The sequence below is a fragment of the Solanum pennellii genome, chromosome 7 (genome assembly GCF_001406875.1).
Source record: "Solanum pennellii chromosome 7, SPENNV200".
Classification (NCBI taxonomy): domain Eukaryota; kingdom Viridiplantae; phylum Streptophyta; class Magnoliopsida; order Solanales; family Solanaceae; genus Solanum; species Solanum pennellii.
The window spans coordinates 75,214,020-75,230,679 of NC_028643.1; the positions used below are offsets into that span (position 1 = coordinate 75,214,020).

Below are 16,660 nucleotides of genomic sequence, written 5' to 3' on the forward strand. Positions count from 1 at the left end.
ACATTTTAATTATTTTTAAAAAAGTGTATAAAAAGTGGAATAAGTCATAAATTTATAATTAAGATTCTAGAATACGAAAAGAGAAAATAATATACTCTAGACTATGTAGATTGAAATATTTTTCCCTCTGTTTAAAAACATTTCATTTTTATACGTGTTGTTTAACTGAAAGTGTTTGAATTACAACAATAACAAGTCTATGTATTTAGAAGCCAATGAAATGTTTTATATATATATATATATAATCGGAGGCTAAGGTTGAGTCCTTTTAATTTTTCTTCTTGATTTATAACACTCGAGATCTTGAAATAATTATTTTATTTTCTTTTAAAAAAGTATAAAATATTTAATAGTTTTCTTAATTCTTACTCCAAAATTTATGGTTCATGTGATGTAGTAGTAGATGACAGAGGATTAGCCACGAGTTATATATACTTGATTAATTTCCTCTGTATTAAATTATCTATTTTATAAATTAATTTATTATATTTTGGACCATTTGTAAGTGTATTTCCCTATCGAAAGTATGACATTTTTAGTGAGATTATTTAATTAACGGGTTCACAAGAGAAATTCTCGTGACCTAATCCCACTAAAAATCAATTAAATCTTTATTAAAAACCTTGCTTATTAATGGACTTATGTGCTCATAGGCAGCTAATTTACTGAGATTAATTAAATACGATTAATGCAAGTTGAGTTATATAGTTTGTTGTTGTAGTAATACAGATAAGTTTCAACGAAAAAAATTAAATTAAAATAGTAATTGTCCTTCATTTGTTAAAAAGAAAAAAATTACTACAACATGTTTTTCCATCGCATATATTACTTCCTTCTTTTAAAAAAAAGAAGACATAATTTGACTTAATAAGCAGTTTAAGAAAAAAAAAATTCAATCTTGTAGTCCTAAATTAAAATATCAAATGTACTAAAATGCTCTTTAATCTTATGGCGTGAATTCAAAGAAGAAAAATCATAACCAACAAATTTACTGAACGTCCTCAAATTTGAAGCGATTACTATGTTTCAGTATCAATGACCTCGGTCATCTAATAGATTAATATTTTAGATTGGACTCGATCTAGATTTTTTTTAATGTATATAACAGTTTTATTTTGGGAAAATGCACAAGTACCCTCTCAACTTATGCCCGAAATATCAGAAACACACTTATACTATACTAAGGTCCTATTACCCCCTGAACTTATTTTATAAGTAATTTTCTACCCCTTTTCGGCCTACGTGACACTAGTTTGAAAAAAAATCAATCAGCGTTGGGCCCACAAGATAATGTTACGTAGGCCGAAAAGGGATAGAAAATTATTAATAAAATAAATTCAGAGGATAATAAGACCTTAGTATAGTATAAATGTGTTTATGAATTTTCGAGCATAGATTGAGGAGGTATTTGTTCATTATCCTTTTTATTTTTAATGATAGAACTAATTTTTAATTCCGCAAAACCACAACCTCATATATCCATATTCATACTTGTAAAAAATGACAAAAAATGTTTATTTTATATTTATACACCATATTGTAAAATGATGACAAAAAAGTTGTGATCCTATTCAACTATACATGTACCAAATTAATGGAATTCCCTTTGATTAAAGTATATTATGTTCCATTAAAAGGTAATCCATAAAGACTATATCTTAGTACACACACATTAAGTGGGCTTTATGGTCATTTGTTACACACTATATAGCTTGTTGTGTACCTCAATATCCCATTATTCTTGTTGAGCAAGAACCATTCATTTCTATTTTCCCTAAACAAGTTACTTTCTCTTTTTCCTCTCTAAACTATAGTAATACATACACACTTCCCAACTCCCAAGAAAAGAAAAAAAATAAAAAATTCAAGAATCAATAGCTCTTGTTAATATTGCATAAATTCAAGAACCTTGAGTTATTTTCTCTTCATCATTTTGTTCAAGACTCTTTTTTGTGTTTTAGATCCCAACAACAACAAAAAAAAACCCCTTTTTTTGCTTCTCTATGTCTGATAATAACCCTTTTAATCATGATTATGCATTTCCTTTCTTTGGTGAAAATCCCTCAATTTATGGTAATCAAGCCAATAACACACAAAACCCTCATCATAATCATCATGATTTTGACTATTCTTCATCTTATATGAGTAATCTCACAGAGTGTTTACATGGAGGGTCAATGGATCATTACAACACTTTGTCAAGTGCTTTTGGGATGAATAATTGTTCATCATCCTCTGAAGTTGTTTGTCCACAACCATCAATAGATCATCATCAAGAATGTTCTAGAAAGAATATTAATAGTGTTGATAATCAAATTCCATTAACACCTAATTCATTAATCTCTTCATCTTCTAATAGTGAGGCTGGTGGATGTCATGAAGAAGATTCTTCAAAAATCAAGAAAGATGATGATCAGTGTGAATTAGATGGAGATGATGATGATGATGATAATAAGTCTAAGAAAGTGTAAGTCATTTTTTTCTTTGGTCCTATAGTACTAGTATAAAAATATAGCCACATCTTTAAATTGTGAGGAAGTTTCTTACTTAATTAATAGATTAGGTTATTGACCACTATAGTCTTAATTTATTAGATTATTAATTGGCTAGACTTTCCTTCCTAGTTTTGCAAGCTTATTATTCTTCTACTGATTTTTTGGAAAACTAAAAATATCTAATGTCTACCCTTTCCTTAGTTAAGTCTTCTTCCCCCTTTTTTTTGTGCTATGTAAGTCAAGAAAACCCTAATTTTATTTACCCAAAGTCCCAAACAACATCAATATAACCAGGGTGTAACCCCACATGTAGGGTCTAGGGAGAGTAGAGTGTATGCAGAGTCTAGGGATAGTAGAGTGTAGGCAGACCTTATCCTAGCTATCAGGCGGAGGTAGAGATCAAACTTTTTTTTTGAAAGACTCTGACTCAAGTGCATCAAAATGAAATAGTTATGAATAATGAAAAACAGTGATGAAGAAATTAAAACATAACAATTAGTCTAATTTTATTTATCTACTATTCCTAATTTGATTTGTGTTTAGCTTATTTGGAAATCTTGTGTACATGCATAATGTTGTTGAGTGTTAAGATGGACTATTTTTTTCAAATTTTTTTTGCATAAATTAAAGTTTGTGCTAATTATTTTAGGGGGAAATTGGCAAAGAAGAAAGGAGAAAAGAAACAAAAGGAACCAAGATTTGCATTTATGACCAAGAGTGAGATTGATAATCTTGAAGATGGCTATAGATGGAGAAAATATGGTCAGAAGGCAGTGAAGAACAGTCCTTTTCCAAGGTATATTTTCTTTAGAATCACACTCTTTTCTAAATTACTATTAGAAATGGATTAACAAGCTTAATTAATAGTACTAGTACTTAATTGCTTCAAAAGTTTGCTTAAGTTTTCATCTCTATTATACATAGTTTTAAGAAAAGAGTACTAGTATAATAGAGATGAATTGCACTAAAAGAATAATGCATATATATCATAAAAATTTCATAGGTAAATTGCACTAGAAGAATGCATATATATACATATATCATAAATTCAAAATTGTAATTTGTTAATTCTCAAACCAGTTTAACTTTTATATACTGCCTTTCGAAATTAATTATATTGATTATTGTTAACTTATTTTAGAAGATACACATAATTATCCATAAAAAAAATATGAGACTAGTTATAACCTAGCTAGAGAAATAATTAAACTTCTTTCAAATGGTCTAATATTAGTGTTTGGTTTTATAATAATGAGGTGATTAGATATTTAGGAACACAAAAGCTTGTTTCACGCAATCAAAATATGAGTTGTTAATAATTATATACACCTTGTTTTACACTATTAAGTTGGTCCAACGTTACAAATACCCTTTATTGTTATTATCTAGGACGGAACTAGCTCATTGATTACTGGTTCAACAGAATTCAATAATTTTTGTATAGAATAAAACTGAATAAATTTTCTCTGAATCTATAAATTTCAAATTCTGACACTCCGCCGTCTGTACGATTATTATTGTTGTAGGAGTTATTATAGGTGCACAAGTCAAAAGTGTAGTGTGAAGAAACGTGTTGAAAGATCATATGAAGACCCATCAATTGTGATCACTACATATGAAGGCCAACATAACCATCATTGTCCAGCTACTCTTAGAGGAAATGCTGCTGCTGCTTTATTATCTCCATCCTTTTTATCCTCCACACAACAACAATTATATCATAATCCAAATGAACAACAAATTTTCTATAATCCAAATATTCCTATAAATAATTCCTTCTATAATAATAATTATCATCAACAACAACCTCAATTAGGCCCTGACTATCAATATGGACTATTTCAAGATATGGTTGCATCATTGATCAACAAAAGAGAGCCATGAGCATTTAGTGAAGTACTAAAACATTTAATGCAATTTTATGACTTTATATGTATTGATTATGATGATGTTTTAATTTATTCTTGTGTAATTAAAAATTGTGTAGCTAATTAACTAGAACTATATATAGTCTAGTGTCTTAAGTATCAGTCTTGGAGCAACGATAATATTGTATTTTTGTCGTATATATGTCACAGGTTCGAGTGATATATATATATATATTAATTTAGGTGACCCTTTTTCGAACCCTACGTAGATGGGATGTTTTGTGTACTGAACTGGACTGAATGTTTTTTTTTTTGTGTGTGTTGCGTGTCATAGTTTGGAGGAGATGGGTTGAAGGATATATGGTTTTATTTTTAGTTATTTGCATGTGGGATGATTAACCATTTATATTAAATGAAGATGCTTATTTTTTGATGAGTTTTATGCGTCTATGTAATTTGGGGTTTTTATTATTTGAAGATATTTAATTAATTCTAGGTAAGGTGAATTGTTTATTAGTCGTATCAATTTCGTAATTATTTATGTGAATTGAATACTAATGTTATATTCTTTTCTTCTTTCTTCTTTCTTCTTGCTTACGCATTTGATTGTTTATATTATTGCTGCTTGTTTTACACTACCATTATTGCTTCTAATATTCAAGAATATCTTGATATTCTGAAAACGACATATAACGATTATGGTGAGATGGATAGGATTTTTTCATTTTTAATTAGAGATTTTGTTTCTAAGTTTTCGATTTCTTTTTGTTAGGGAGTGCTTCCTTCTTAAATGAATTTTACATAACACGAATCTAAATTAGTTAAAAGGCTCTAATATGAATATCTAACATGGATGAGAAATCGAATAAAGAGAAAAATAAATCTGCAAACAAGAAAATATTATAATATGGTTCTTTCTGTTTAGGTTATGTGAAAAACAGTCCCTTAAATACTACTGTATTAAGCAATTTGGTATTCGATCTTTTCAAATAGATTTAATTAGAAACATCAAGAAAATTCCGTTGAATTATAAAAAGTGCAACACTTAAACTGTTTCAGATATCATAAGTAAATAAAAAAATAGCACAAATTGCAAAATTTACACCTCTAAAAGTGAGATATTTTTTTTAAAAAATTGTTCGAAACAATGCTCATTAAATCTAACTTCCAAGGTTCATTTATGTTTGATGAAGATAAATATCCTCATATTTGACAAATTTTAAAGGACCAAATCTGCTTAAAGGTGTATATATCTAAGAACTATTTTAAACCTATTCTAAACTAATGGAACCTGTTTGTCATTTTATCTTTTGAAAATATTGTAAATTTCTAATGATCTTACGTTCGTGTCTTAGCGTGTTTTCTTTTTCTTTCTAGGAATATTTACACCATCAATTAATATAAAATTTCATTAAATTACTTAATCATGATAAATTTATCGAATTTGATAATATATAGTGGCAATGATATTTTATCCTTTAAAGAGGTCGTCTCTTGGAAGGATTTTTTTCTCCCCAATTACTATTCAGCATTTATCGTAAAATTTGATTAAATTTAAATCATACATTGTAGTATCTATTTGGGAACACTTTCCTATCAAAATTTTCTTTATTTACAAAGCTCAAAACATGAATCATCTGATCAAGAATAAAGGATGCTGGTGTAATACACCACAAATACAATAGATTATTATTGAAAATTGTTATGCGGAATTCGAGATAATACGAGAAAATATAAACGCGAAAAACAAGACAACAGATTTACGTGGTTCACCAATAAATTGGCTACGTCCACGGGGAAGAGGGGGAGCAGTTTTATTATGGAGAGGCAAGAACAGAATACAGAATAGGGTTTGCCATAGCGTCTATAATAGTGCTAAGCTACGCCCTAACAGGCTTAGGCCCAAAATACAGAATTGACAGATAATTAAGGGAGACCCCCGTTCTTTCTGCTGTAACGGGTCCGATTCAAGGCATTCAACAAAAATATATTGATAAAAATGAATAAACAAATTTTTAGGCTGACAAATATATCTCACTCTCTTTAAAGAGATTCAAGCCCACGGCAACATAATCTACACCTATTTAACAATATCGCTCTTGACTTGTCCCCTCTATAATACAACAACCCAATAACGTATACAACTTAAATAATACATCAATAAAAGAACGTAACTGTCCACCACAACATATATCGATATAAATTAACTAATTGGAAAAATTAATCACATGGAAACAATTATTGATATATCATTCTCTGCATCAAATATTTATTAAGTCAAAAATCAAAAAAACAATAGAAAGTATTATTATCTGACTAAACACTCAATGACTTGTTGCTGCCTGAACCATATAAGGTCCATTATAATTCCACATAAACTTTCCAGAATGTTACCGTTTAAGGAAACTGGAAAATAACTACTCTAAATTAAAATAATATATCTTAGTAGAAAAATTGTGCATTATTGGAATCATATTTAAAAAAATTCAAACACGTTAAGTATTGGCTCTATGGTCGTATTCAAATGATAGCTAGTCACTTTCCTCCTTGTATAATTAGTCGATAAATTCAATAATTTTTATTCAGATTCTATATATAATAATAAAACATTTAAAAGCATTTGATTATAAATCCAATCACATTATCTTAAAATAATTAAATGAATTTATGATAAAAATTATAAATTCCGAATCTGACTCGATTTTTATACTATTATAATTGTGGAAATAAAAAGGCTAGGAAGGAGCACATGCAATTATAATGATAGGAGCATGACATTTTTGACCTTTAATGTCCTATAAATATATAGTATTATAGGCACAAGTGTCACTAAAAATTAGTAGGTTATATATTGTTAGGTTCTGAAAACATTAAGACTCAACAATTTCGATAAGGACTTCTCTTAAAAAGAAAGTTTGATCGACAACATATTTATAATTTTATAAGTCAGGTTTGAAAATGAAGAAAAATAGTGTGTACATAAAGTTTTATCACTAACTTATAAAGACAGAAGTCGAAGAAATTGTTGAACAATTGAAAGATATTATGATAAAATATAGTTTCTAATCAGTCAAATATCTTAATTTTTATGTGGAAAAAACATTTTGTATGTTTATCGAAGATATTATGTATGTTTTTTGTTTCGAAACATGAGAATATCACGAATAATTCCTAATCCTAAATTCGATGCTCAAATATATTATATAGTTATGTGTAATATATGTATATAGTTACTTGAAGTTTGCATAATGAGAACACTTATCATGTTAGGTAAAGAGTTTCTCAAATCTACATACGTAGCTCACCTACTTTAATTTTCTTTTTTTTAAAGAATGGAACAAAATACTCTTGGATTTTTCTACAAAGAATATATATATATAGTCAAATGTTTGGCAAATAATTTTTAATATTACCGCAAATATTTTAAAAATCCTTGTGAAACTTGTCTCCATTCATTTTGACCAAAACCTAAATTTTAAAAAATATATATATATAGAAATTTAGCCTAAATTTTGCAGCCTTAGAATATACAGATAATAATCAAATCATCTACACATGTTTACTTTATACATATCTCGTGGAACATATATCCTTTGTTACAATTATTTGTTCAACGCAATCCCCCCCACCCCACCCCACCCACATTGCAATTTAATGAAAAAGATATCCAAACTTTTTAGTTTTGACTTGAAATCCCCCTTGGTAGGAATGACAATAAAGCGGGGCGTTTGCGGGACAAATTTTAGGCTATACAGAATCAATTTTTAAGCGGTATATATAGGAAAATCGTTATTTAGGAAAATGACTGATACTTCACATTAATTGTGATATTCTAGACGCGCCCTCAACCACATAGTCTCATTCCGACCATTCACACCTCTGACATTTTATATTATTTATCTGAATTATATATAAATATTTTTTTAATTAATATTTTTATGCTTACGAACCAAACACGAGAAAACCTTTTAACGAGTCACAATCCTTATCTCTCTTCACTTTCTCTACGAAATAATTACCTATAAAGATTATGAAAATATCGTGTAACCTAAATCGTTTCATGATTGTGCTTTTTTCTTTATTAGTCCAAAAAAACAAGTAAAATAATCATGATATTTTTTTGAGAAAGACTTTATATTAGATGATTTAATGTTAAAGAAAATAGTTCATCTGCTCCACCAATGAATATATATAAAGTTATTTTATCCTGAAAAAAGATGAAAGGGAAAGATTAGACATTTTTAATGGCTTATTAGTTAAATGTTTATGTTAATTATGACCAAAAAAGGGTTGGTACACAAATTGACCTGTCCTTGTGGGTCTAATCTAAGTTCTACATAATTAGTCCTTGGCTTACCAAGTCAAAATGCATTTAATTATATTCGTTCAACAATATTTAAGCCTTTATGTTTTCCAATTTTTGTAAATTCTTTTTGCTAAATGATTGGTGAAGAAAGAAAAAAGTTATATATATATATATATCATAGAAAGATCTTAGTTAAATTGGACAAAATGTTGAAAGTAGTTATTTAATTAGTGTGGAAGTCTTAAAATACTAACTAATTTTATGTTACAATTAACAACTTTTTTTTTCCTTTTCGGTGTTTGATACCCATATTGAAGTCCGACTAAATTTAGATTCGCGCCAATAAATTCCACAGTGAAGGTAAAATGCTTCTTAATAAAGGTGACTCTGTACTCAGGGAAACTCGAACTCAAGACTGCATTAAGAATAAATACGTACTTATCACTTCACCACTGATTACAAATAACAACTTATTCAGAAACCTACATAACTAACAAATGATAAATTACGAAAAATTTAACTAAATTTTACATAACTAATTTCTGTACATAGATTTCTTCGTAACTAATCTTTGTTCATTAATACCTATATAACTCTGATCAACTACCAAACGATAGATAATTGATTGAATGATGCAACCTATTTAGTCAAACTTTGAATGATGAGTTACTAATTTATAAGACCTTTTTCATGAGTAGGATATATTAGTTATAGTGCCAGTTGAAGGAACAATTTTCTGGTGGGAGAGGGACAGTTATCTATATGAAAATATGTAAACAAAAGAAACTTCATTTAAAAAGATTGAAAATTGATTAGATATTATCAACATCATGGAGTGAAGTCTTCTTGAATGTCATGTCTATGTGGGCTCAAAATTTTGAGGGTCACATTTATATTTATAAAACCAAAGATTTGAAGAGATTGGAATATAAAATTATCTGTTGAAAATTTTGATCACATAATAAGCAAAACACATATAAAAAAAAATAATATTGTTATCAGCTCTGCTTTTTGGATGAACATTTTATAATGAGTACATGTGATAATCTATTTACGGCGTAATAATTTACATATCATATGAAAAATACAAATTATATTAAATAAACTTTATATAACGAGCTCATAACTGAATAGCAGATGGAGCCGGAGACCCACAAAGAAGGAGAGTATGACAATTGACAATAACCTTAGATTCTGTATGCCACTGATTGTTCATGACAAAAAAGAAGGTTAAAAGATTAATTCAATGAACCTGTCATATTCTGAGTTGTTCTGTCACCCTATCTTTCTATAGAAAAAATAAAATAACTGGCAACAACTTGATGTGGAGTACCATTTTTAGGCCAATAAACAGATGGTGAAGGTACTGTTTGACCATATTTTGATAATTTATTTTTATCCATATGTTTGATCATAAATTTCGAGTTATATGTTTGATCATAGATTTTGAATTATATTTGAAAAATAGTCTTCGGAAAAAATTTGAAGTTTCAAAAACTCACCAAGACCAATTTTTAGGTCTTTAGAACGTCTTTTTATTTTTATTCGGTGTTCGATATTTATATTAATGTCTGACTAATTCAGATTCGCATCGCGTAGGACCACATTCTGGAAAGGGAGTTTTAGAACTTATACTTACAAAATATCAATTTTTTCCCACGTAAAATATATGTTTTAATACGACTTCAAATTTCAAAAATTAGAAATTCAAAAGTCGAATTTCAATTTTAAAATCTATGATCAAGCGCGATAACTTATAAACATCTTGTTTGAAGCCTTCAACCGTTTCTTAGATTATCAGATTTTTCAGGGGTTTTATTGTTGTTTTGTGATGTAAATTGGGTTCATTTAAAAGTTGCCACTAACTACTAGAAAATGTGAATCTTGATGTAATTTAAGGAAAATTAATTTGTTGGAAACATTTAAAATAAATTTTTCATTATATTCTAATAAAATGTTCATCGATTTTTCACATTTTAGTAACTAAATATCATGTCAAAATAAATATTGCAATTGCCTCCAACCTTTTCATTCTAATCATTATAGATAGTAATTTAATTTTCCATTTAATCCTTTACATTTGCGTGACAATTTCTTGAAAAATATTACATAATTTTCTTTAGTAACACCATTTATGAAATTTCTCAATAAAAAATGCAAAGCCAAATTCATCTACTCTTTTTTTGGCGTATGGCCTTGTAAATTAATCCAACTCTCTCTAGCCCAATTTTTAATGAGGCTTAAAGCCCATTTCTTTTGTCCATTTTAAGACAATCATTTTGCATGATTTTTTAGACTATCATTTAAATTTTGTCCTATTTTAAAAACTTGTGCGAATAAGTCTTCGAAAAATTATCCTTCCAGACCGATAGCCTAGGGTATCGACTACAAGAATTTATTTTTTTATCGACTACGTATTTAATAATGTATACAATTTTTAATTGTTTGTCTAATATTTTCTCATAAGATTATCAATTTTTTTTCAAAAAAGACTTTAAGGTCTTCGTCTAACGGATTCATAAGTCACAAAGAAAAAAAATAACAAAAAAATATTATTTACTAAATAATTATTTTGAAAAAAACGATCGATCGAAAATTTCAGCGTCAACTATCCAACTCTTTTCGGTATATGGCCCAATCAAGCAATTAGCTCTAAACTATGAGGAGCCCAATCTTCAATTGTGGCTTAAAGCCCACTTCTTTTGTCCATTTTAAAGACTTATATAACAAAATTTCAACTAAAAGATAATAATAGTAACAAAATTGTGTTTTTTCGATTTAGTAATTTTCTTTATACAGAAACAATAACTAGGTTAAAAACATAGGCTAAAGTAGAAGGTTGAGAACAATATTTTTCTCTAATAAATGTAAATAAATTGAAAGACTCGTTTCAGAAACTGAATAAATTGTTTACCAAAATAAGAAAAGGAAAAAAAAGAAGTTAAACTTTCTTATTAATTTAGTTATTAAAAAATCAGTGATAAAAAAAAATTCCAACCAAAAATAAATGGAATTCTTAGCCCAAATATTAAATCCTTGAGAATACATTAATGTTGGTGACAAATAAAAGAAACAAGTCCTTGAAAGTTAAATGATACAAATATCGGTACAAATATATATATTTTTAATTATTTTACTTAATAGGAGATATAGTTACCCCCTAAAACAAAAATGTATTAATATTTTTTATTTACAATAATTATCAGTGGCTTAATGGTAAAATTGCGTCTTTTTGGCAAGTAATCATGAGAAGGCCAAAAAGAGATCATGTATAAATCCAAAAATGGAAATAAGTCCAAAAAAGAGGTAAACACATCAATTTAGCTAAAAAGGTGTCTTGACTGTATCATTTTACTAAAATCCAATATTTAAACCTCATTTCATTTATATATAATCTTGGGTTTTCAGAGAGATTAGAGCAAATTAAAAAAAAAAAATGGTTACATTAGCTTATGGAATTTTTGGTTTGTGTTTTCTAGTATTCTTTAGTATAGCAAATGCTAAATATTATCATTCACCATTGAAGTATTTTAATGTCAAGGATTATGGTGCTGTTGATGATGACAAGAGAGATAATAGTGAGGTTTGTGTTTCTTGTTTGTATCGATTACTAGTATTTGATTTTAAGCCACTAATTTTATTGAGACGTTTTTGCTACAGGCGTTTTTGAGGGCGTGGTACGATGGTTGTAGATGGGGAGGAAGGAGTGTGATTTATATTCCATATGGAACTTATAAATTGAGAGAAGTTTCATTTGAAGGTCCATGTAATGGTATGATGATATTTGTAATAAAAGGTGTTTTAAAAGCTCCAACACATATATCATTGTTTAGTACAAATACTTGGATTGGTTTTCGTTACATAGATAGGTTAGTTGTTAAAGGTGGTGGCTATTTGGATGGACAAGGTGCTGTTGCTTGGCCATATAATGATTGTTCAATAAACCCCAAATGCATGCCTCTTCCTGTTGTAAGTTTTCTCCCTTTTCAATTGTTTAGTAAAAATTAGTCGGTATTTGTGTTTGAAGATAGTAAGTATTTTCTAGAATTGATTGAAATACTCACAAGCTTGTGAGCGGATATTTTCTAGAATTCATCGAAACACTCACAAGCTTGTTAGTGGACACTTTGTAGAATTAATCGAAACACTCACAAGCTTGTTAATGGATATTTCGTAGAATTAATTAAAACACTCACAAGCTTGTTTGTGGATACTTCGTTGAATTAATCGAAATACTCACAAGCTTGTTAATGGATACTTGTAGAATTAATGGAAACACTCACAAGCTTGTTAGTGATAATTTCATAGAATTCATCGAAACACTCACAAGCTTGTTAGTGGTAACTTCATAGAATTCATCGACACACTCATTACCTTGTCAGTGATACTTCATAGATTTAATCGAAACACTCACAAGATTGTTAATGAATACTTCATAGAATTAATCGAAACACTCAGAAATGTTTCCCACATCATGATTATCAAAATAAATTTCTTCAATTTCTCAAATGGTGAGTTGATTTTGAATTGAATGAATTCTTGTATAATTTTTATTTATCTTAGAAATATTTGGAAGTATATATCTTAGTTTCATGATATTTAGCTCTAGTGTCCTGGATTAGCTAGTTGCTAATAGTGTGTTGCTAATTAGTTTTAAGTGAGAATTAAATAAAATAGTTAAATAAAATATTAAATAAAATAGTAAAGTTTTTGATCAAATTAAAAATGTTCATAAGGTAGGAACGACCAACTTAAGTTTTTTTTGACTCATTTTAATTATAAATACGTTATGTATTTATCAAATGAATAAATAGTATTTGATCAAGCTTAGTCAAACATACCTTAAAATTGAGAATTATGTCTACTTTTAATATCAAATGATATTTTAGAGTGTTTCATCTTGAAGTCGTTAAATTAATTTATTTTTTTCTCCTTAAATTTAGTTTGTAATTGTGATTCTACAAAATTCCACTAAACATGCTACTACATTATTATTCAGAAGTGTTTTTAAGGCAAGGATATAAACTAAACATGGTATTTAATGATTATGTTTCTTATTAGGAAAGTGTTTTAAGGTAAAGTTTTAACTACTAGTACTAGTAATAGAATTTTCACACCAATTGAAACTTGCCAATATAAAATTAGTCACGGCTCAAACTAATTAGTGGCCTAAAGTCAAAAATAAGTTAGAGATCTAAATTTAAAAACTGATCAATAAAAAAGAAACATTCTTTAATGTTTCAAAACAAATTAAAACATTCTTTATTTTTATTTTTTGTTAAAAAAAGCTTAAGATAATTTTACTATTACTAAAAGAGTAGGTCCTTTGATTTTTGGGGCCTAAGACATGCATCATTTTTATAGGCATTAAGCCACCCCTAATTTGATCACGACTCAATAACAACAACAACAACATTAACATCCAGTGTAATTTCACAAAGTAGGATCTAAAGAAGGTAGCATATATATGAACTTTTCCGTTACCTTAGAAGTAAAGAGACTGTCTTAATAGATCCTTAGTTCTAAAATAACATTCCAAAGAAATAACTATAAAGAAGATAGCAACAATTTTTTTTAAAAAAATTAGTGTATATAACTATAGGTTCTCTTACCCCAACCTACCAAAAAAATAATAATAACAACGTTTCTTTGAAATGATTTTACCTGAAGATTCGATTCAACACCTAGTAATTGCCTTTCTTATTTCCTTTTCTAAAAAAACCAAAATATCAATTTTTGAGGGGGAGAATTACTCGTTTGACGTTTCATATGCTTGTTGGAGGTAACATGTAGTCGTTGTGATAATTTAGGTGTGCTCAAGCTGACACGACTCTATATACCTATCCTACAAGCTACTTGATTCGATTGGCTTCCTTATTTTAGATGTTTCATATTTGTTACAATTCTGATGTTTTTATCTTTGTGTAATGTACTAAACTAGACAATGAGATTTGATTTCGTGACGAATTCAAGAATCCATCATTTGAGATCAATCAACAGCAAGAACTCCCACATAAACCTCTTTGCTTGTGAGAACGTAAACATAAGCTTTGTACGATTAACAGCTCCAGATGAAAGCCCCAACACGGATGGCATTCACATAGGATTATCAACCAACATCAAAATTTCAAGAACCGTCATTCAGACAGGCGATGATTGTATTGCAATGGTTACTGGAAGCAAAAACATCGATATCTCCAATGTTACGTGTGGACCTGGACATGGAATCAGCATTGGTAGTCTAGGTAGAACCCCTGGAGAAGTTGTTACAGGGATAAACGTCCGAAATTGCACATTTATTGGTTCTCAAAATGGTGCAAGGATCAAAACTTGGGCACCTTCTTTGTCTAGTGTTGCTTCTAATATATTTTTTGGTGATATCTACATGGAAAATGTCCATAATCCGATATTAATCGATCAACAATACTGTCCAACTCCATCTTGCAGTGATCAGCTGGTACGTCTGATCAATACATTTCATATAACCAATATTCATCTACACCTGAATTACTGAACCAGTGTTGTTTTTTCAATGTTGTGTTAGGGACAGGACAACTCGAAAGTACAAATAAGCAACGTGACATTCAGTAATATATGGGGTACGTCTAGTTCAAAAGTTGCAGTCACATTAAAATGTAGCAAACTGGTGCCCTGTAAGAATGTGCAGCTTGACAATATCAACTTGAAATACCACGGACGAGGAGGACCAGCTACGTCTTCATGTTTGAACGTGATTGGTGATTCGTATGGAAGACAATCTCCTCCTAGTTGTTTATGATCGAGTTTTATCTTTGTCCATTTCATTTTCCATCGGTGTACTTTGTTAAAAAATAAACTCAGGATGTATAAACTAGTATCAATGTTCCATAGGAAAAGAAACAGAATTCTGTTCTCCAAAATGTGATTTAGTTTTTTTCCTTCAAAAGAAACAGGGGAAACCCTGTTTTTAGCCAAACTCAGTAAGTTTGGCTTACTCGTTAAAACTCAGTCATATAACTAAAAGAACATTCGTAACGAGTGACAATACTATTGAACTTTATAAGATTGAGTACTAGTACAATAAAATATCAAATGTCTACATATTATGATGCCTTTATTATTATTTTTTTCAACTTCAAACTCTTTAACTAAAAATCTAGGACTTTGATAGAGTTCTTCCAGGTGCCCATGAATAAACCTCAGGATGTAAAGCCCCATTAGTAATTACACTCTGTGGCAAGCCATAGATATCCGGGACATCGACCTGATGACGTTGTTGAGTCTTCTGGTAATGTTGATTTTGAGCAGCAGTGGAAGCAACGAGATCATCATCGTCTAATGGCAAACGATCAAACGTTGCATTCATGAACGTTGCAGCCATGATGATGACTGGTCCTGAGGCTATGAGTGCACCCACCACACCCCCACCAATTACCTGCCCCTGAGCCCCAGCTAAGTAAATTGTGAGCCCTGTTACCCCTGGTGGAGCAGGCGGTGGTAGGACTGACCCGAGTATCGAGAGGATTTCAAATCGTCCATGTAATGTCACAATGGACCCTGATGTAGCTGGTTGACGCAATGTCACGTTTGTCACACACCCTGTTGCACTCAGAACACATATACCACGTTGCTTCCTCCTCGCGAAATTCACTAGGCTTTCGTTCACATCACACCCTGAATTTACCTCCATCGCGTGTGCTCTCAGGGCGTTAGCACTGTCCCTTGTGATTATGATTGGTGGTTTCGGCTTGTTCTTCGAGCCAGCTGGTCTGCCACGTGGACGTCTCACAGAGTCCCCATCGCGTACTTTTGGTAATTTAGCAGCCAACATTAAGCCACTTGTATCAACTCCAAGATTGTTGTTATCAATTTCTTGATTTTGGTTTATGGTCTCTTTGGTTACACAAGCCATTTGTTTTACTTCTACTATTTGATTGATTAAACAGAAATTCAAGAGAATACAAAGATTTGGATTAAGAATCTGTGTTTATGTAGAGGGATTTGTGGGATAT

At 29.6% G+C, this 16,660-nt stretch overlaps 3 protein-coding genes across 3 annotated transcripts; 2 read left to right on the forward strand and 1 right to left on the reverse strand.

Moving 5' to 3' along the window:
* The first annotated feature begins 2,003 nt into the window (after window positions 1–2,003).
* Window positions 2,004–4,799, forward strand: LOC107024464 (WRKY transcription factor 71-like). The gene is made up of 3 exons (XM_015225450.1): window positions 2,004–2,467; window positions 3,145–3,291; window positions 4,022–4,799. Exons 1-3 carry the CDS (start codon window positions 2,004–2,006, stop codon window positions 4,377–4,379), a joined length of 969 nt encoding a protein of 322 aa, XP_015080936.1. The 3' UTR covers window positions 4,380–4,799.
* Window positions 4,800–12,105: 7,306 nt separating this feature from the next.
* LOC107025284 (exopolygalacturonase-like) lies at window positions 12,106–15,455 on the forward strand. The gene is made up of 4 exons (XM_027918551.1): window positions 12,106–12,252; window positions 12,315–12,638; window positions 14,611–15,126; window positions 15,214–15,455. The coding sequence occupies exons 1-4, from the start codon at window positions 12,106–12,108 to the stop codon at window positions 15,445–15,447; spliced, it is 1,221 nt and encodes a 406-aa protein (XP_027774352.1). The 3' UTR covers window positions 15,448–15,455.
* Window positions 15,456–15,531: 76 nt separating this feature from the next.
* On the reverse strand, window positions 15,532–16,586 carry LOC107025627 (AT-hook motif nuclear-localized protein 16). The gene has a single exon (XM_015226392.2). It carries the CDS (start codon window positions 16,558–16,560, stop codon window positions 15,805–15,807), a length of 756 nt encoding a protein of 251 aa, XP_015081878.1. The 5' UTR covers window positions 16,561–16,586; the 3' UTR covers window positions 15,532–15,804.
* Between the last annotated feature and the right edge of the window lie 74 nt (window positions 16,587–16,660).